Below are 23,335 nucleotides of genomic sequence, written 5' to 3'. Positions count from 1 at the left end.
TTGGGAGTGTTCCTCCCTCTGCAATTTTTTGGAAAAGTTTGAGAAGGATAGGTGTTAGTTCTTCTCTAAATATAGAGAAGAATTCTGGTAGAATTCTGCTGTGAAGCCATCTGGTCCTGGACTTTTGTTTGTTGAAAGATTTTTAATCACAGTTTCAATTTCATTATTTATGAGTTTTCTGTACATAATTCCAGAAGGCACATGCACACCAGTGTTCATTGCAGCACTATTTACAGTAGTCAGGACATGGAAACAACCTAAATGTCCAATGACAGATGAATGGATAAAGAAGATGTGACTCATATATACAATGGAATATTACTCAGCCATAAAAAGGAACGAAATTGGGTCATTTGTAGAGATGTGGATGGACCTAGAGACTGTCATACAGAGTGAAGTAAGTCAGAAAGAGAAAAACAAATATCGTATATTAATGCATATATGTGGAATCTGAAAGAATTGGTATAGTCGCTCTTATTTACAAAGCAGAAATAGAGACACAGATGTAGAGAACAAACGTATGGATACCAAGGGGGAAAGGAGGAGGTGGGATGAATTGGGAGATTGGATTGACACATATACATTATTGATACTATGTATAAAATAGATAACTAATGAGAACCTACCGTATAGCACAGGGAACTTCACTCAGTGTTCTCTGGTGACCTAACTGGGAAGGAAATCCAAAAAAGAAGGGATATATGTATATGCATAGCTGATTCACTTTGCTGTACAGTAGAAACTAACACAACATTGTAAAGCAACTATACTCCAATAAAAATTTAAAAATAAATAAAATTGCATCAAAAAGAATAAAATAAGAATAAACTTAACCAAGGTGAAAGACCTATACTCTGAAAAATATAAAGCATTGATGAAGGAAATTGAAGAGGATACAAAGAATTGCAAGGATATCCTGTGTTCTTGGATTATAAGAATTAATATTGTTTAAATGTACATACTACCCAAAGCAACCTACAGATTTAATGCAGTCCCTGGCAAAATACCTACATTTCTAAAACAATTTATTTAATTAATTTATTTATTGGCTGTGCTGGGTCTTCATTGCCACGCTTGGGCTTTCTCTAGTTGCAGCGAGTGGGGGCTACTCTCCGTTGTGTGCAGGCTTCTCATTGTGGTGGCTTCTCTTGTTGCAGAGCACAGGCTCTAGGCACGTGGGCTTCAGTAGTTGTGACACACGGGCTCAGTAGTTGTGGCTCGCAGGCTCTAGAGCGCAGGCTCAGTGGTTGTGCCACATGGGCTTAGTTGCTTCACGGCATGTGGGATCTTCCTGGACCAGGGCTTGAACCCGTGTCCCCTGCATTGGTAGGCAGATTCTTAACCACTGCACCACCAGGGAAGTCCCACCCACAACGTTTTTCACAGAACTGGAACAAATCTAAAATTTATTTGGAACCACAAAAGACCCCAAATTGCGAAAGCAATCTTGAGAAAAAAGAGCAAAGCTGGAGGTGTCGCACTCCCGGACTTCAGACTATACTGCAAAGCTGCAGTAATCAAAACAGTGTGATACTGGCACAAAAACAGATGTGTGGATAAGTGGAACAGAATAGAGAATCCAGAAATAAACCCACGCAACTACAGTCAATTAATCCACGACAAAGGAGACAAGAATATACAATGGAGGAAAGACAGTCTACTCAGTAAGTGGTGCTGTGAAAAATGGCCAGCTACATGTAAAAGAATGAGATTAAAACATTTCCTCACACCATATACAAAAATAAACTCAAAATGGATTAAAGACATAAATGTAAGACCTGAAGCCATAAAACTTTATAGCAGAGAACATAGGTAGAACAAAACACTTTTTTTTTTTTTAACATCTTTATTGGGGTACAATTGCTTTACAATGGTGTGTTAGTTTCTGCTTTATAACAAAGTGAATCAGTTATACATATACATATGTTCCCATATCTCTTCCCTCTTGCATCTCCCTCCCTCCCACCCTCCCTATCCCACCCCTCCAGGCTGTCACAAAGCACCGAGCCAATATCCCTGTGCCATGCGGCTGCTTCCCACTACAAAACACTTTTTGACATAAATCTGAACAATGTTATTTTGGATCTGTCTCCTAAGGCAAAGAAATAAAAGCAAAAATTAAAAAACGAGACCTAATTAAACTTAAAAGCTTTTCCACAGCAAAAGAAACCATCGACAAGAATAAGTACAGACTTTCTTTTTTTTGACTCTCACCTTCACATAGGCTTGCCCCTCTAGACGTGAGTTCCATCTTGTTTGCTGCTTTATCTCCACCACCTAGCAGGGTGCTTGGAACATAGTATATACTCAGTAAATATTAGTTGGCTCAACCATCTAACGTCTCTGAGTAGTCCTCTGCAGTTTATAAAGCACTTTTGTGTTCTTTATCTCCTTTATCTCTGTGTACATTATGCTGGGGAAGTAGTGGTATCCTTGTGGTTCTCAAGAGGAAAGTGGCATTCAAAAAATTAAATAATTTGCCCAGTTATTAAGTGGGAACATTAACCTGGGTCTTCTAACTCCAAACTTTCGGCCTTCTGTACCTAACACCAACCATAGTGTTTTTCATATCTACCTCACTTTATCAGGTCTCTTGGGGAGAAGATATTTAGATGCACATTTATTTAGATGCATAATTGCTCAGATATTTACAGTTTTTCCAGAAGAGATAGTCACCTGATAAGAGGTTCTCAAAGATCTTCCTGACCTCTAAATATTTATTCAAACTGATACTTGGAACCTGAATTATACAGGTTTATTTCAGGAACATTAGGTGATAAGTTAATATTTTTAAGGGACCATATTTATGTTATATACATTCTGCACTGCTGGCTCTTACAGATCTTCGCTCTATGGGGAAAGTAATGTTTGGCTTCTGAGAAGCTGCTCATGACTGTTATATGGAAGGAATTAATACAAATGATTTATATGCTAACCTGCTGTGGGCATTATTCATATTTTAAAGTAATGCTTGATTAGTAAAAATTTTAATTTTATAGCAAACCACATACATGATACAATAAGTATCAGAAATCAATAGGGATATTGCCATTTGCAACAACATGGATGGACCTAGAGAATATTACACTTAGTGAAGTGAGTCAGACAGAGAAAGACAAATACTGTATGATATCACTCCTATGTGAGATTCTAAAAAAATAATACAAATGAATCTACATACAAATCAGAAACAGACTCACAGACATAGAAAACAATCTTACGGTTACCAAAGGGGAGAGAGGAGGGGAGAGGGACAAATTAGGAGTATGAGATTAACAGATATAAACTACTATATATAAAATGAATAAACAACATGGATTTACTGTATAGCATGGGAAATTATATTCAATATCTTGTAATAACCTATAATGGAATATAATCAGAAAAAAAATAACTGAATCACTATGCTATGCACCTGAAACTAACACAGTATTTTAAATCAACTATACTTCAATTTAAAAGAAAGAAAACAATGGGGAAAAAAGTGCTCATCACATGTTTTTTAGTGTGCTTTTTAAAAAACAAGTTTATTTGAAGTACCTAAATGTGCTCTTCTTTTGTAGTTTACGAACAAGTTAAAGAGAAACCTCAGCAGTTATTTATTGCTGAAGAATCCAGCTGACATATTTGGAAAATAATTTGAAAAGCTAGTGTATTGTGTACATGCTGTGCCAGAAGCCTTGAGCTCCCTTTTGCGTTGTGTAATTTATATGTTGTCCCAGCATGAGGTTATTTTCATGATTTTGCTTTTAAAGTATGCATATTAAAGTGAAATGTACTGATATAAATATAGACATGACCTATAAAGATTTCTTCCTTTTCCCAGAATTTAACATTTTCAAGACCTCTTTATTCCCCAAACCACCCTGTTATAAACAAGTGACAGAAGTTTTCTGTGCTAGAGCTATGTTCATATGTATTGTGTATGTGTGGACGTGTTAGAATAGCTATTACAACGTGTTTATAATAAAGTATTACACTCTCCATTGATACTTTGAGAAGTAAATGTATTTACTAAGAGCTTGACCAAAAACATAATTGAGTGTAAGTTCAGAAGCATTAACATGGTTCTGTTTTTATGCAAAGAAAATTAAAAGATTATATTGTGAGTATATGGCCTGAGTTGTTCTGGTAAAGAGTTAGTCTGAGATATCTGTAGTCTTGTCTTTTGCAAATGTTCTGCGCATGTTTCACAGGTATCTTTAGCATAGTGAAACAGATTTCCCCAGTAAATTTAAGTGATCTGTTCAAGCCCAAAGTAAACTTGTTAATTAGTAAACAAATGTGTAGTTATTCTCTACCTTTGGTTTCTTCAGCATAACCTCAGCATCAGGGACCAGGAACCTATGGCAGATAATCTGGTGCTGCTCTTGACCAGCTAAAAGTACTGAAAACTGATCTTATTTAGGAACCACATCTATCCAGTCTTTAAGAAACAACATCAGAGCATAGAAGAGAGAAAAACAGCAAGTCCTAAGACTATGTTGTAACAAGTGCAGGAACGCAAATTTCTTCTCACATTTCTGAACCTGTCTCCTAAGTTTTTCTTGCTCCACAGTCTTTTTTTTTCTTCTTAACATCTGAACTCACAGTTACTGTACCAAGATTTTAATAATCCCTACTCCCTTATAAGTAGCCAGAAATGTTACCTATATTTTCCAGCATACATTAGTTTATCATGTAGTTATTCATATTTGTTACTCATCTAGTAAACATTAATTTATTATTTATTTTATTAGCTTATGTGTCCATCTTTGGGAGACCAGTGTAGTGTTACTTAAAAACATAGTTTCTGAAGTGCCTAGATTGAGATCCCAGCTTATCTGCTTAATAGTGTTGCGTTCTTAGAGAATTTTACCTAACCTCTCTGAGCCTGAATTTCTTCATTTATAAATGTTCTGGAAGGAATTCAGTGATGTGGTATATATAAAATGCTTAGCATTGTACTTGGCGTGTGCTATGCAGTTAATAAATAGCAGCTCCCTTTATCATTACTGTATAGTTGGATTCCCCTGTTTAGCATGGAAGAGACATTTATGTCATGTATAGCCTCACGTTACAGTAAAGTAATAGACTTGACATACACATTTATTAGCAAATTTTTATAATTCCCAGCCTAGCCAAAGGTGCAGTAAAATGGGCGCACAAATGTGCTGATGTAGATAGAAATTGCATAATACAACTTTTTGGTAGAGCAATTACGCACTACAGTTGACCTTGAACAACGTGGGAGTTAGGGACGCTGACCCGCCTGCTCAGTCGAAAATCCATGTATAACTTTTGACTCCCCCAGAGCTTAACTACTAATAGCCTACTGTTGACTGGAAGCTTTACTAGTAACATAAACAGTCGATTAACACATATTTTGTACATTATGTGTATTGTTACTGTATTCTTATAACAAAGTAAGCTAGGGAAAAGAAAAAGTTATTTAAAAAATCATAAAGAAGAGAAAATACATTTACAGTACTTACTATGTTTATCAATAGCCTAAGTTTACATCATCTGTTTACAAGATGAATTGTCTGTCAGTACCTACATCAATATTATATGATACAAAACTCAGTTGATACTATATGTATTACTAACACTAGACATTAAAAATGAAAAGATAATGTGAAAAAAATTCATATTTACAGGTATGACAATTCATGCATTAAAACAAAGAAGCAGCAATATGATTGTCTTATGGTAGCCTAGTGTAATCAATACGGTGGCTTCACGGTAGCCTAGCCAATACAGTAATGAATGAATTGTTATAAAATTTTTATGGCATTAAAAATTTTTATGATATTATAGTCATATTCATAATACAGTATTGGAACATTGTTAAATTTTTTTAAAAAACATCCTACCTGTGATGATAGGCTGATACACAGTTTCTCCAATTACAGGAGAGACAGAGAGGGAGAGGGAGAGGGGCATACTATACAGTAATGTAATTCTTTAAAAGCAAAGTTATAAAACAGTAAGAAAACTAACAGATTATTAATTTTATATTAAATATCATTCACCTTATGCCTATGTAAGAATAGATTAGTATCTACATATATTTTATGCATTCATGACAACCCTAATTTTTTTGATATTTCTTGGCTACATGGTTCATCTGTGAGTTTTTTCATATTGCAAATCTGAAAAAGCTTTTCCTATATATTTATTGGAAAAAGTCTGCATATAAGTGGACCTGCTCACTTATAACCTGTGTTATTCAAGGGTGAAGTATATATATCAATACCCATAAAAATACTTTGAGTCTGTAATTCATCCCCTTTCTTGAAATCTCCTCCTAAGAAAGACTCAGAGATTCAGACCAAAATTTACAGCCACTAGCATAATAGTGAGTGGGACTTAAATGTGGGCTATGGGGAAGGAAACTTAAATCCCTGACAACAGAGAATGGTTGAATAACACATGGCATTTTCACATTATTCATACTCTTACTATTACAAAGTATTTGATAATATGGGAAACTGCTCACAACATACTATTTAAGAAAAAAAAGTTACGAAAGTATTGTGTGAAATACTCAAATTTTGTACACTAAGAAATAACGTCCCTCTCTCTACTTCCCCAGAAATAAGACTGGAATAATATATCTCAAAAAATCAAGTGTTTATCTCCAGGTGGTTGGATTTCAGTTCGGTTTTATTTTTGTATACATCAGTGTTTTTCAAATTGTGTACAACAAACAAGTTGACATATGAAAAGCAATGTAGGAAGATTGGGTGTCTAGGGATCTGTTGTTTATCAGTAGTGACTTTATTGAGAAAAGCTTTGGAAAACTGAAAGTTGCTTGGATTCAGAAACTCATCTCCTAAACTGATGTAACTTAGTTGGCTTGGACCAGGAGGTGGACAAATGTGGGTCACAGCGGGAGTTGGACAGATTCTGAGTATTCATGAGTACTTTGGTTTTAATGTAGCAGATAAATAAAAGCTCAAAAGGGGGTAAGTGATGTTTAATAAGAAGGAAAGGAAGCTTGCTGCAGAAACAAAACCAGAGTGAAATTTAATTAGACTTGCAGAGACAGTTGTTAAGCAAGGAGCTTGGATCATTTAAATTTTATTTATTTTTCCAAAATATTTTTGATGGCCTGAGGAGACCAATGTGCATTTCCAGCAGAAGGTTCATGGAAGAATAAATATTTTGTGACTGTAGACAAAATACTTAAGAGTATTTGGCTTTTTCAGATAACTTATATTTTAAAGTAATTTTAAAATAGCAAGAATAGAATTATAATTTTTTGCAACTTTTTTCTAATTAGGACCCAGTTTATGGAAAAGGAAAACTTGGAGAAATCCAGGGACTTATTCTGGGAATGTTGGATACCTTTAGCTATGAACAGGTAAGCTACTTTCTATTTCTAAGCCCATTCTAAGGTAGAAAGAAGCTGTTCTTTTTTCTTTGCACCTATACTTTTTCTTTAAAAATTACCATCTGTTTAGTGGAAGTTTGATAGATTGAAGTGTATGGCTTTTTAATTTTTAAATTTCTCTTGACCTTAATTAATTAATATATATTTTATATACACATACACATATATTCTGGAATGTGGAAATGCATCAAGTTTGGATTCATTTTATTCTTTTGATTCATTGGCAGTGGGACATACAGTTTTTTTTCCAAATGAAAAATGTAAGATACTTTCTTGGAAAGTAATGAAATGCAAAGCTATAACTCATTGAAAAGGAAGCATGAGTATAGAAAAATTGCAAAATAAATTAGTGTTCTTTTAAACATTCTGAAACAGATAATTGCCACTAACCAAAAATGGTCATTAGTCTTTCCTTAACCCAAAACTGCCTATAGCTTTAATTCTCAGTAAGAGCCAGCTTGGTATACAGATGTTTTTCTTCATGTACTTCAAAGTGACTCATGAAGCCACCTAGGAAAAGTGCCACTTAGGCATGTTAGATACACTGTCTGCTTTTTTAGTAGAATAAAAAGAAAAATTTGGGTGATAGAGCTTTTCTTAGGATGTTATAAGAATTGCAGTTTTGCTAAATAAGCATAGCCCAAGGAAGCTGATCCCCCTTCAGGCACAGACTCCATGGCGGCAGAAGGAAAGCTGAGTGCAAGACAGAAATTTTTTGTGAACTTTGGAAGAGGAGGAAAAGATGGGGTTGATTGGAAAGAATTAAAACAGACCATTAGAACTGAAAGTTCTGCGTTATAGATAAAGTTAAAGGACCAGGCTGTGTAGCAAGGAGGATGGGCAGTATATCTTCCCCTTTGGGACTGACAGAAAAGAACCCAGCTGCACACTGAAGTAAGTAAACAATAGTTTATAAACACAGAGAGCCTTAAAATGACTTGATGTGATAGCTGTGAAATAACTTTATGTGACTTAATGACAGATGTCACAGTCTTGAGTAGATTCAAATGGCTTGAAAGTGCTGATCAGGAAACAGTGATCTCTCTGCCCAAGGGAGATGAGAACTGAGTAATGGCCATTAGCTTTTCCAGTGAGAGGTTACTGTGAAATATCGCCATGGATGCAGTTTCTATTTAAAAATCAGGGATTTTTTTTTTTTATTATTTGTTACAACACAACTTTGAGCCATTCAGAGAGAACTCATTATATAAATGTAATAAATAAGTAGATTTGGGTTTATCTAGTCATCTGAAAGCCGTCAGTACTGAATTAATCCACAGAATGGCAGAGCACACATTTCTCAGTAGTAACTGGTGAGAGCCTTTTAATAATTATTTTGAGAATCTTGATGTATGCACTTATCAATACCCTGCACATTAAAGTTAACCACTTAAGTTTGGGGTGTTTTGATGTTTATTTGATCAGTTTTATGCCTTTATAGTATATTCCAATTCAATTGTGGTTGAAAATGAAACAAGTGCTATTTTCCACTCATCTCCTCTGTCTCTTTCACTTTATGAACAATTTCTTATTTGGCTTATTTTTTATTTTGGTCTTTCATAGACCCTGCTGGAAACAACGACTAGCCTTCTAAACCAAGATCTCCATTGGTCATTGTGTAACCTGAGAGCTTCAGTCACCAGAGGACTGAATCCCAAGCAGGATTACTGCTCTATTTGTTTGCAGCAGTACAAGAGACGCCAAGAAATGGCTGATGAAATTATTGTCTTTAGGTAAGAAAGGGAAGGAAATGTGACACATATGGTGTATGTGCGTGTATGGTATTGCCAGGCAGAAATACACGTGGACACACAGCCCCAGTCAATCGTTCTGCCAGTGAACAAAACAAGGCAAAGTTCCTGCCCTTATAGACCTTACATTCTGCACGGGAGTCAGGAGGAAAGGGTGTTAGGGTGGTCAGGCGGTAAATAAATACAGAGTAATAAGAGCTATGGAGAGAAATAAAACACAGGGTAAGGGGATGGAAAGAAGAAGCATTCAGGGTGAGAGTACTATTTTAAGACACTATAATGAGGAAAAACATGTCTAAGGAAGTGACATTTGAGCAGAATGAGAGAGGTAGGAGTGAAGGTTCAGAATATATTTTAAGGGAAGTGTTAACTTGGTGATGTATTAGATGTGAAGTGAGAGGGAAAAACATCTTCGGCCTGAGCTACTGGATGAATGTGGTACCATCCTCTAAGATGAGAAGGAACAGGCATGAGGAGCTGGGGAAATCAAGAGTCTTGTCTTGGAGATGTTAGGTTTGAGATGCCCTTTAAACATTCAAGTAGGAATGTCAGGTAGACAGTTATTCTAGTCAGAGACATGTCCTGGAGATATAAATTTAGAAATCATCAGCATGTAAATGATATTTAAAGCCACAGTACAAAGAGAAAGGAAGTTTAGTGCAAAAATGGAAAGTTTGATCTCAGGAGGAGACAGCTCATCCAGAATATATGGATAGAGGCAATATAAGATGGACTCTGGAGCCAGACTTTAAATCTTGAGTTCAAATCCTGACTCTGCCACTACTAGCTATGAGACTTTGACAAGTTATTTCATCTCTTTACACCTTAGTTTCTTCATCTGTAAATTGGGATACCTACTTGATAGGGTTTCGTGAAGATTAAATGAGATAATTTACATAGGATACTTGTAACCATGCTGACATATAGTAAGCACTATATAAGTGTTGGCTTCTGTTATTACAGATACAGGAAGATTGGTAGATTTGGTGGTTGGAAGAGGAAGTAGTTTTCATCACACAAACAGCCCATTCATTCAACAAGTATTTATTGAGCACCTACTATATGCCGGTACTGTTCAAGGGGGTAGGGTACCACATGAACAAAACAAAGGTTCTGCTTTTACGGAGTTTACACTCTAGTGAAAGAGGCAAACAGACAAGTAAAATGCCAGATGGTGACTAACACGGAAAAAAATAAAACATGTTAAGTGAGATATATAGCCTTTGTGGGGGAAGATATTTTATGAAGAGTGGTCAGGGAAAGCAACACTGTTAAGGTGATTATGGACAGACAATTTAAAAATTAATTAATAAAAAGGTAATAATTACCATGAATAAAATAAAACATCGTATAGAGGAGAGAGAACGTTGGGAGCTACTAATTTATAAAGAGTTATTAGGGAAGTTTAAGTAACATTTGAGTAGAGACCTAAAGGAAGTGGCCATGCAATATCGGGAGAGAGTGCCCCAGACAGAGGATCATCAAGTGCAGAAACCATGATGCAGATGCTAGGCATACTTGATGGGTAGTGAAGGGAGCAGGCTAGTGTTGCCTGAGCAGAGTGAAGGGAAAATATAAGAGATGACTTCAGCAGCTAAATCATGTAGGAACTGGGTCATTATAAAGAGTTAAACTTTTGCTCTGAGATGAAAAGCCATTGGATGTTTTTGAGGATAGCGTTGACATGATCTGACCTCTGGCTTAAGGATCACTTTGACTGCCGTGGTGAGAATAGACTGTAGAAAGCCAAGGGTGAAAATAGAATGACCAGTTAAGCTATTGCAGTAATCCAAGTGAGAGATGGCCCAAGATGATTGTAATGAAGTAAGCAGTGGTGGGATTCTGGTTATATTCTGAAGGTATAGCTGATAAGATCTGTTTATAGTTTGTATATGAGGTGTGAAAGAAAGAATAGTTTTTGGCTTGAGAAACTAGAAGAGTGTAGTTGCCATTATTTAGATGTGGAAGGTTGGATGAGAGCGTGCAGTGGGGGTGGAGTGGGGTGGAAATCAAGAATTTGGGGCATGTTAAATTTAAGATGCCTAGTAAACATCCATAGTAGAGGTCTTGAGACAGGTAGATGAGGTTGAGGAGAGAAGTCTGGGCTGAAGGTATAAGTGTGGCAGTCACCAGCATGGAGGTGGTATTTTAAAGCTGTGGAACTGGAAGTAATCACTAAAGGAGCAAGGATGGCTGTAGAAAGAAGAGTATAGAAGAGAAAGACTACAGAAGAGAAAGGATGGATGGATGGATGGTTATACATATATATATATATATATATATATATATATATATATATATATATATATGTGGGGGAGGATAGAGAAAAGGAAGATTATAAAGACTATCGAAGAGAAAAGGATTGATGTCTGAGGTGGTCCAAGATTTCAGGTTGGAGAAATGAGGAGGAATCAGTGAAGATGACTTAGAATTATACTCAACACTCATTTCTGGAAGGCTTATTTGGTAATTTAGTGTATTCAGTAGGGAATTTCTTCATAGGAATAATGTTAGAATTTCCTGTAACACTGACATTTTTTAAATGCTTATTAATCAAATCATGACTCTTGAATTTGATGAGGCAGACCACTCATGTTATTATCAAATTACTTATATAATTATGATTTTCCCCAATTGACTTTTTTTCAAACTGTCTAAAAATGTTTCATAGTTTGAGAAATTAACGGAAGTTCAACTCATCCCCTGGTGGTTTGTAATCAGAACTGTGATGCTGTTCATGCTCATAACTTAAGTGCGCAAATACGTGAGTCTGGATTTTAAAAAAGAGAGGACAGCAACAAGTAAATCCCCTTCCTTGTTTCTTAACCTATACCCCATCAGTGCATTTCAGCTTACTGGAAATATTTATCACTCTTAAATACACTCTAACACAACTTAGGTTTATGATTTTATGATAATGAAAAGTGTCAATTGGTTGCCTTCATTTTGCAGCTGTGGCCATTTGTATCACTCATTCTGTCTGCAAAGCAAGGAGTGCACCATAGAAATTGAGGGGCAAACAAGATGGACGTGCTACAAATGCAGCTCAATTAACAAAGTAGGAAAGTTGAGTGAAAATTCATCCGAAGTTAAAAAGGGAAGAATAACCCCATCACAGGTAAGACTTGTTTTCATGGCAAGATGCAGATGGTCTTTTCTTAACAATGTCTTTTAGGCCTGGCCTCATTTTTTTTCAGGTCCTATAGGCCTCAGCACATTTACTTAATTTGCTGTTTCCTGGTCCTTCCTCTATGCCACCCTATTCTATAGTTGACCTTAACATCACATAGTGAAAAGTTGGACCTGTTGCTTTTTTCTCTTTGTTTTATCAGCTTTCAGTGTTAAGTCAAAATCAGACCCAGGGAAAAAAAACCCTGACCTAGCTTCTCCTAGGTAACAGTTGACAGAATTTCTACACTCCAGTGATAGGCATTAGTTTATATATTCATCCAATAGATAATAGAAGTGTGTGCCAGGCACTGTGCTAAGTGCTGGGGATACAATTATAGACAGGACATTTGTCTTTTAGAGTTTATGACCAATGAAATTATAAACAGATTTTCAGAAAGTGTTCTTAAGTTCTTTCTGACACTGAATAGTTGGTGTCTTTTCCATCATCAGTTCTGACACCAATTCTGTCAGTTCTTTGGATACCAACTGGATGTCCAATAATGCAATTAAATTCTGACACTAACCACCAGGAATTAGCATCAGACTCCACAGGTTTAAAGGTTCATTCCCATAAGACTGTCCTCACTTCAGACAACAGTTACAAATGGGGTGCCCAGATTACATGCTCTTCTATCTGACTTACAAATTTAGGGGCCCCCATGACCCACTCCCCCAGGTTTGATAATTCACCAGAACAACTCATAGAACTTAGGAACGTACTTTACGTTTACCCATTTATTATAAAGGATACAACTCAGGAATAGCCATATGAAAGAAGTGCATAGGGCAAGGCATGGGGGGAAGAGGGTGCCCGAAGCTTCAGTGCCCTCTCTTGGCATACCATCTTCCCAGTATATCAATGTGCTCACCAATTCAGAAGTTCCTTGAACCTCAGCATTTAGGGTTTTTTATTGGAAGTTCCATTACATAGCCATGATTGATTAATTCACTGGCTGTTAGTGATTAGACTCAATATCTAGCCCCTCTTTCCTCCCCATACATGGGATTGGGGGAAGGACAGGGAGGGGAGAACTGAAAGTTCTAACCCTCTAGTCATGGCTTGATCTTTCTGGTGACCAGCTGCCGTCCTGAAACTATCTAGGGGTCCCCAGGTACCAGTCATCTCATTAGCATTCAAAAGGCACTCTTTTCACTCAGGAGAGTCCAAGAGTTTTAGGAACTACAAGACAGGAACCAGGGACAAAGGCCAAATAATATTTTTTATTATACCACAAGTACTTACAGATGAACTGTGCCGTAAGAGCAGATAATGGGTAGACCTAATCTAGACATGAGAGGTCATGGAAGACTTCCTCAAAATGCCATGTTAGCTGCCTCTGAAGGAAAAAAAAGAAGATAAAGTTTAAGCTCAAGGGTAGGCAGGAGGAGGAGTATTCCAGTCAGGGAACAATATATAGAACAAAGAAAGCATCTCTGCTGGAACTAGGCATTGAGTATGATTGGATCTAGAGGGTGAAAGAATGGTATTAAATGAAATTAGTAGGTAAACAGGGACCATATTAATTATTTTTATGTTTGTGGTAAAGAAACAGGAAGACATTGAAGGGCTTTAAAGAAGGAATGATATGATATGATCAAAATAGTATTTTTTTTTTCAGAATAGTACTTTTAAAAGAACTGCAGTGCAAAAAATGAATTGAAAGGGAAACAAGAATGGATGTAGGGAGACCAAGAATATTGAAATAATTTTGAGGAAAGGAATGGTAACTTGTACTAGGATGGTGGAAGTTGGGATGGAGAAAAGAGTACATATTTGAGATGTGTCTGAGATGAGTACAAAAAATCAAAATAATTAATATGGTCCCTGCCTACCTCACTAACTTCATCTCATACCACTGTCTTTCACCTTCTAGATTCAATTATGCTCAAGTTTTAGTTCTGTACTCTTTTCTGCTTTACAGCAGAGATCCTATATTTGAGAGGTAGAATTATCAGGACTCGGTGATAAATAAATTGGTTGGTGGGGGAGACAAGACAGGGAGGAGTCAAAGATAACACCCAGATTTCTTGCTTAAACTCAAATGGATGGTGGTACCATTTACTGAGATGGAAAAAATGAACAAAGAACATATTTGGGAATAAGACAAAGAATTCATTTTTGGAGTTAGAGCTGTCTGCAGGACATACAGGTAAAGATGTTCAATATGTTTCTGGATTGAAAATTTTATTAGTCATCCAGAATGCTTCCTTGCTTGCATTTAGGAAAGAAAAAACAGGTCCTGTGATTTCTAGAATCTTTCCCAGCTGAATTCAAATGCAGATGGGGGAATCTTATTTATGCAGATACTTAAGGCTTTACATCTTGGGGCACTTAAGTGTTTGTTTTGTTTCAGTTACATTCTGTTGATAAATAACTTGTGATTACATGTGTATTATTGCCTGGATATTACCAATTAGATGTTTTTCTTTCTTCCTAGGTAGTCCTCAGAGGCTAAAATAGACTTTTTTCCTTTTTTTAAAAAACACAATTTTATATGCAATTATGTATTTTAATACATAATTTATAAACAGTAAAATTCACTTTCTGCAAGTTTTGGCAACCACCTTTACAGTCAAGACATAGAGCAGTATCATCACCTCCCTCAAAAGTCCCCCATAGCTCTTTGTAGTCAGCCTTTTCCTCCACCCTCCAAACCTGGCAACCACTGATCCATTTGGAGTTAATTTTTAATAGCATGTGAGATAAGGATTGAGGTTCTTTCTTTTGCATATGGCTATCCATTGAATTGCCTTTGTACCTTAGTCAAAAATCAATTGACCATGTATATGCGGGTCTATTTCTAGACTTTCTATTCTGTTGCATTGATCTATGTATCTATCCTTGCTCCAATACTGTGTCTTTATAGTAAATCTGGATATCAGGTAGTGAGTCCTCAAAGTTTGTTCTTCTTTCTAACATTTGGCTATTCTACTTTTGCATATAAATTTAAAAATCAGCCTGTCAATTTCTACAAAAAAAAACTCATTCTTGGATTTTATTGGGATTGTGTTGAATATCTAGATCAACTGGGGAGGGTTGACATCTTAGTGATATTGAGTCCAATCCATTAACATGGTATAGCTCCCACTTTATTTAAATCTTCTTTGATTCATTTCATCAGTGTTTTATAGTTTTTGGCATATAAATCTTGTGGTAGTTTTGTAAGATTCATTTCTAAGTATTTGATGACTTTTGATGCTATTATATATTTTACTGTTTTATATTTCTTTTTTTTTTAATTTGGCTGCATCAGGTCTTAGTTGTGGCACATGGGATCACCATTGCAGCATGCGGGATCTTTTGTTGAGGCGTGTGGGCCCTTTGTTGTGGCACACGGGCTCCAGAGTGTGCAGGCTCAGTAGTTGTGGTGCTCAGACTCTCTAGTTGTGGTGCATGGGCTCTAGAGCACGTGGGCTCAGTAGTTGCGGTGCACGAGCTTAGTTGCCCCACAGCATGTGGAATCTTAGTTCCCTGACCAGGGATCGAACCCACGTCCCCTGTATTGGAAGGCAGATTCTTAACCATTAGACCATGAGGGAAGTCCCTGTTTTATATTTCAGTTTCTAATTGTTCATTCCTAGAATATAAAAATACAATTTATTTTTGCATGTTGATCTTTTATCTAGTGACCAGTGCACCTTACTAAGCTTACTTATTAGTACCAGTACTTTTTTGTAGATTCTTTGGTATTTTATACATAGACAATCATATCAAATGCAAATAATGACTGTTTTATTTCTTCCCTTCCAATTTTATACCTTTTATTTCTTTTTCTCACCTTGTTGCATTGGCCTCCAGTACAGCGTTGAATAGGAATGGTAAGAATAGACATCCTTGTCTTGTTACTGATCGTAGGGAGAAAGTATTCAGTTTTTCATTATTAAGTATAATGTTAACTGTAGGCTTTTTGTGTGTAATCTTTATATCATGTTTAGGAAGTTTCCTTTTATTCCATATTTTGTTCAGGATTTTTTCCATGAAAGGGTGTTGAATTTTGAAGACATTTATACTACATTAGTTGCCGTGTTCCCACGTCCCCACACCTCACACAAGAAAGACAGTAATCTGTTTCATTGACTTCCTGCCTGCCTGCTCTCAGAGCATCGAGAAGAGGGAAATTATTTTGAAATTGGATCTATATGTCAAAGACAACTTTATTTCTGAAGCTATCCCATTCTGCAGGGCAGGAGAGGCGACTCAACCTTTTCATTCTTTAGGAAAACCCAAGTGAGATTACTGATCAGATCCTCTTGAAAATCTCTGTTTGATGCTTCCTAATTAATGAAGCAAAATAGAATGAGAACTATCTTGGATTTCTTAAATTTTCCTCTAGCTGTCTGTCTCCTTTGTTTTTCTAGCTAAGATATTGTAAAAAGATCTAGTGGGTTGGTAATGCAAGGAAAGAGAAAATGAAATTTATCAAATACATGCTTTAGATGTGTTTATGCTAATCTTCACAACAAGTTTAGCTGAAGGAACTGTATGTAGCTAAGAGAGGGAGGGCCAGTATTTGAATTCAAGTTTTTAGAACCACCATCACCCTCAGTTTTCCTGCCTCCAATCTGTTCCATTTTTAGCATTCTGGCTTTATTGAAACCTGACAAAGCTGATTTTTAAAATATATCTATACTATGTCGGCTGTGCTAACTTAAGATTTCTTACCATTGTATGAGCCATTCACATTTTTAATTGTAAGAGAATTTAAAATGAAAATACTAATTCTATATATGATGGTTTTTATCAAACTTAATTTCATGAAAGTTCTACTTTGCTCTTTTAATTTCCTTTGAAAATCTATCACCCTTGGTTATTAAGTTCCTAACCAGTGCATGGAGAGAAGCAGAGGTATGTGTCCCAGTGACTTCAAAATGAAGCTGAGGTTGCTGGTCAGCTTCCACCTGTTGCTTCCTACCCTCAGTAGATACTGAATACATTTGAAGCTTTTCACTGCCCTTGTAATGTGATCCTTCTGTCAAATAGCTTTTTATTTCATCCTTTTCCAGGACTTGAGATGATTGACTTTTACTTCTTCAATTACTGACTCTGACTCAACAGGATGCAACAGTTACCCTCAAAACTGTAGTTTGGTGGGTAAAGTCTTTCTTCTTGCCTCTCTTAATCTCATTTCTGTTTTTCACAACTGGTGAAAAACAAAAATGTGACACATCAATTGCCTCCCAACTGGTCTGCACAGACATGATTGGAGTTATTCCCCCAGAAAGCCTGCTTTCCTTTGGAATAAGCATTTTATTCTTTGAAAGCAAATGAAAAGAAATAACTCAAATTTCTTTTCTTTCCTTATCTCCATTCCCCCTCCACCTCAGGTTTACAGTAGCTCAATCTGAAATATAGGTCCAAAGAGTAGACCTTGAAAGTCTGATTTTCTATTTTGCTTTTGGTATATATTACTCACAGATAAAATACATTTGAGAAACTAATTGCAACTGAAGTTCTCATCATGCTATTATATTTTCTCAACAAATGTTATTCCAATAGAATAGAATAGAATAGGAGTAATTTTATCTTAGATTATTCTTTTATTAAATTTATAGTAGCAAATAACTATCTTAATTGGCACTGATTAGCATTAGAAAAAATTAACTTGCTATTCATTTAAAAAATAATAATTCTTGGTCAACAGCAACTTGATATAAATTCCAAGAAGTATAATTGAAGATTTACTAGATTTTAGTTTTAACATTAGTATATTATTAACAGAGTTTAGAGTGCTTGAGAGATAGTAATAAGCTAACACATAACACATTATGTGCCAGAAACATTCCAGTCGTTATTCCTTTTAAAACTTCAAAAACCAAGAGCATTTGGAGACTTATTAGAAAGCCTTATTATGTATTGCTTGATATCTTTTCAGAATTGGATATATCATCACTTATCAGTAAAAAGCCAGGTATATTAGTCCAGTATCAGAGTTTTTTGTTTTTTCAGTAAGAGGTAAACATCTGAAGAAGAAGGGGATTGGAAGTAAACATATAGCTGCCTACTCATCCTTCAATAATCACAAAAGGAGAGAATTAAAAGAAATAACCTGATATTTTCCCTGGTACTTGGAGTTGGTTTTATTTCTTGGTCTTTAGAATTGTCTAAGAAAATGTTTTGTCTTTTGGGATAAATTTACAAATAAAGTCAGATGGAAGTATTACAGCTTTGAAGAAATTATTCAGTAAATGACATTTATGCTCACTGGTCATAATTTTCTATTAACCATTAAGCATTGCTTATTGATTTTGGATTCCCACTATAAATTGGAGATTTGTTTTACATGCCATTTAATGAAATAGAAACACTGGTATTAATGCCCTGTTTTCATTTGTCCATTTTTAAAGAGTATTAGCTCCCTGTTATAAATATGTTAGATTCAAATTAAATGCTAAAAAATGAGATTTCCATTTTTGGTGATAGCAGCATTTCTCAAAAGAGTATCTTCTAAATTAAACTTACAAATTAAATGAAGATTAATATGCCTCGGAAGTGCAGAGAGGTGATAAATAATCCTAATATAAATGAATCTGTTTGAGGAGATTATTACCCATTTTCCAATAATCTTGTTATTATACCCTAGTATTAAGTGATTCATTACTTCAGCCAATATATAATATATGCCTACTTTGGACCAAACACTAGTCTTGGTACCAAGTATACACTGGTGAACAACAACAAAAAAATAGTTCCTAACATCATGTAGCTTACCAGCTAGACAGTAATTAAGTAAACAAACTATCAAACATATAATTTCAAATTGTGATAGGTATGTGAGTGCTATGAGGGGAAAGAATAGAATGTTACAGGAAGAATAACAGAAGGGAAACCTACTTTTTATTGGGTGGTCAGGGGATATCTATCTGCAGAGATGAAAATAAGACGCTACCAGACCTGGGAAGAACATTCCAAGCAAAAGAGAACAGCAAGCACAGAGGAACTGAGGAGGGAAATGACTTGTTCAAGGAACTGAAAAAAGATCAGTCTGGAACATAGTGACTAAAGAGGAACATAGCAAGGAATAAGGTTTAAGAGATAGGCAGGGCCAGATCCTTATTAGAATGTAAGACTCTGGTGAAGAGTTTAGTTTATATTCTTAAAGTAAGAATAAAAAGGATTTAAAACAAGGGAATTCATACCATCAATTGATTGTGACTGTGGAAAATGGATAGACAGCCACACCTCTATTACTGTCCAAGTCTTCACCTCTTTGCCAGACCAGCGTAACAATCAGATTCTTAAGATTCTATAAATTTGGTCACTTCCCTTTGATCCAGAAAACGCTTGTGTCCAAGGGACCGAAGGAAGACAATAGTACCGAGAAAGTGTTTCCAGTCTCTGCGTAGAACTAAAGCTTTGCTGGAAGTATGGGCGAAGGGCATAAAAAAGTTTTGTTGTCCAATAAAATGTGAAAAAATATTGAACTTCACCAGTGATCAAAGAAATACCAGTTAAAATAGCATTTTAATGCCATTTTAAAAAAACTTATTAAACTGGCAAAGTTTTAAAAATACATATTAAACTGGCATACATTAAAAATACTAATGCAGGGACTTCCCTGGTGGCACAGTGGTTAAGAATCTGCCTGCCAATGCAGGGGACACGGGTTCCAGCCCTGGTCTGGGAAGATCCCACATGCTGCGGAGCAACTAGCCCCATGAGCCACAATTACTGAGCCTATATGGTCAACTAATCAATCACAAAGGAGGCAAGGATATACAATGGAGAAAAAACAGTCTCTTCAACAAGTGGTGCTGGGAAGACTGGACAGCTACATGTAAAAGAATGAAATTAGAGCACTCCCTAACACCATATACAAAAATAAACTCAAAATGGATTAAAGACCTAAATGTAAGACCAGACACTATAAAACTCTTAGAAGAAAACATAGGAAGGACACTCTGACATAAATCACAGCAAGATCTTTTTTGACCCACCTTCTAGAGAAATGGAAATAAAAACAAAAATAAACAAATGGGACCTAATGAAACTTAAAAGCTTTTGCACAGCAAAGGAAGCTATAGACAAGACTAAAAGACAACCCTCAGAATGGGAGAAAATATTTGCAAACGAATCAATGGGCAAAGGATTAATCTCCAAAATATATAAACAGCTCATGCAGCTCAATATTAAAAAAAAACAAACCCCAGTCCAAAAATGGGCAGAAGACCTAAATAGACATTTCTCCAAAGAAGACATACAGATGGCCAAGAGGCATATGAAAAGCTGCTCAACATCACTAATTATTAGACAAATCAAAAGTACAATGAGGTATCACCTCACACTGGTTAGAATGGGCATCATCAAAGAATCTACAAACAACAAATGCTGGAGGACTTCCCTGGTGGCGCAGTGGTTAAGAATACGCCTGCCAATGCAGGGGACACGGGTTCGATCCCTGGTCTGGGAAGATCCACATACTGCGGAGCAACTAAGCCCAAGCGTCGCAACTCCTGAGCCCACGCACCTAGAGCCCATGCTCCGCAACAAGAGAAGCCACCTCAACAAGAAGCCCACGTGCCGCAGTGAAGAGTAGCCCCCGCTCGCCACAAGTAGAGAAAGCCTGCACACAGCAACGAAGACCCAACGCAGCCAAAAATAAATAAAATAAATTAAAACAAATGCTTTATTTGTTTATTTATTTGGAGAGGGTGTGGAGAAAAGGGAACCCTCTTGCACTGTTGGCGGGAATGTAAATTGATACAGCCCGTGTGGAGAACAGTATGGTTCCTTAAAAAACTAAGAACAGAATTACCATATGAGCCAGCAATCCCACTACTGGGCATATACCCAGAGAAAACCATAATTCAAAAAGACACATGCACCCCAATGTTCATTGCAGCACTATTTACAATATCCAGGTCATAGAAGCAACCTACATGCCCATCGACAGATGAATGGATAAAGAAGATGTGGTCCATATATACAATGGAATATTAGCCATAAAAAGGAACAAAGTTGGGTCATTTGTAGAGACGTGGATGGACCTAGAGACTGTCACATAGAGTGAAGTAAGTCAGAAGGAGAAGAACAAATACCGTATATTAACGTATATATGTGGAATCTAGGGAAATGGTACAGATGAACCGGTTTGCAAGGTAGAAATAGAGACACAGATGTAGAAAACAAATGTATGGACACCAATGGGGGAAATTGGGTGTGGGTCATGGTGGGATGAATTGGGAGATTGGGATTGACATATATACACTAATATGTATAAAATAGATAACTAATAAGAACGTGCTGTATAAAAAATAAATTTAAAGAAAAAAAAAGAAAGGTATACCTACAGGGTCTTCCATTTCACTAAGAGTCTTTTGGGGGATAAATGGACAAAATATATAAAAGAATGGTTCTCAAGACATTGGACCTCAAGCCGTGAAGGAGAATAACCCTTGAGAGACAATAAACAAATGATGTACTAAAGTACTGCTGGAGGAAAGTTTCCAAGCCGCTGCACAGGGAGGGAGAACCAAGACAGAGCTCATCAGTATCTCTGATTTTGGACAGAGCAGGAAGTCCAGGGAAAACAAGGGCTAGAGTTCACAGGAGAGAGCCACACAGAGAGAGGGCTTCAGAGATCTGCAGAAGGCAACCTTGAGTTGAATACTGACCCACTCATGTTTGTGAGTAAATGACTCAAGGCCAGAAAAAGGAGCACCCAAAAGTATTAGAGGTAGCAGTGCCCCAAATTCATATATAGCCAGGAATACTGCAAGCTGGAAAATGTCATAATTCACAGGGCAGCACTGAGAGTACTAAGTAAGGGTTTGACCTCAATATTGCGGGAAGAGTTAACCCTAGACTAGCTGCTGTTTTGATCCCACGCAACAAAACTTAACAGCAAAATTTAAAGAGATCAAATTATTTCTATGTATTTTAACAACATCCCAGAACAAAGTTCAAGATTATGTTAAGGATTACAGGAACATCTAACCGAACAAAGTAGAATTCACAGTGCCTGGCATTTGATCAAATACTACAAGGCATGCAAGAAAGCAGGAACATACAGGTCATAAAAAGGAGAAAAAAATCGATTACATGACATTTTGGAACAGGCAAGTTATGGAGATAGTAAAAAGATCATTGGTTGCCAGGGGTGGTCGGGAGGAAGGATGAAGAAACAGAACGGAGGATTTTTTAGTGTGGTGAAGATATTCTGTATGATACTATTGATATAATGATGGATATAAGTCATTATGCCTTTGTCCAAATCCATAGAATGTGCAAGGCCAAGGGTGAACCCTAATGTAAACTATGGACTTTGGGTGATAATGATGTGTCAGTGTAATTTGTCATCAGTTATAACAAATGCTCCACTCTGGTGGGAGATGTTGATAATAGGGGAAGCTGTACATCTGTGAAGCATGCCACATGTGAAGTATCTCTGTACCTTCCTCTCAATTTTGCTATGAACCTAAAACTGCTCTTAAAAAAATAGTCTTAAAAAAAAAAATCCCCCGCCTTCCCTTTGTGCTCTACAACCAAAAGAAAGAAACTCCTACTAGGGAATGTATCTACTATGTACATACAACTGTGCTATAGATTGGAATATTAGCTGAAGTTAATGGCAGAGAATGACAGTATAAACTAATAAGAGCATTAGATAAATCTTATTAATTAAGTAATGAGTATTCTCATGAAGAAAGAACATAGGATGTCACAGGGCTTGGTCTCTAGAACTGATCTCTGCCTTACTACATGAGCTTGAGAAAGTAATTAACTCTCCCCTCTCTCCCTCTATCCCTTCCTTCTTTCCACCAGGATGAAAACATAAATCTTTTTTAGTGTCTCATTGAGGCATGGTGAAAACAGTATGTAGGTCTGCACAGACCTACTAGAGAATGGACTTGAGGACACGGGGAGGGGGAAGGGTAAGCTGGGACAAAGTGAGAGAGTGGCATGGACATATACACACTACCAAATGTAAAGTAGATAGCTAGTGGGAAGCAGCCGCATAGCACAGGGAGATCAGCTCGGTGCTTTTTGACCACCTAGAGGGGTGGGATAGGTATGGTGCGAGGGAGGGAGACGCAG

At 36.6% G+C, this 23,335-nt stretch overlaps 1 protein-coding gene across 2 annotated transcripts in view; it reads left to right on the top strand.

The window, feature by feature from the left end:
- The window catches only part of VPS8 (VPS8 subunit of CORVET complex), a 298,981-nt gene that overhangs the window by 204,461 nt on the left and 71,185 nt on the right, over nucleotides 1-23,335 (top strand). For both annotated transcript variants that reach the window (XM_027109813.1, XM_027109805.1), the window contains 3 exons: nucleotides 7,268-7,348; nucleotides 8,942-9,111; nucleotides 12,082-12,247. In XM_027109813.1, coding sequence (XP_026965614.1) covers nucleotides 7,268-7,348; nucleotides 8,942-9,111; nucleotides 12,082-12,247 — 417 coding nt within the window. The remainder of the gene's footprint in view (nucleotides 1-7,267; nucleotides 7,349-8,941; nucleotides 9,112-12,081; nucleotides 12,248-23,335) is intronic.

Source organism: Aethalodelphis obliquidens, unplaced genomic scaffold (assembly GCF_003676395.1).
Source record: "Aethalodelphis obliquidens isolate GAN/ISIS:26980383/991018 unplaced genomic scaffold, ASM367639v1 scaffold1, whole genome shotgun sequence".
NCBI lineage: Eukaryota > Metazoa > Chordata > Mammalia > Artiodactyla > Delphinidae > Aethalodelphis > Aethalodelphis obliquidens.
This window is presented reverse-complemented; position numbering and strand designations above follow the sequence as displayed.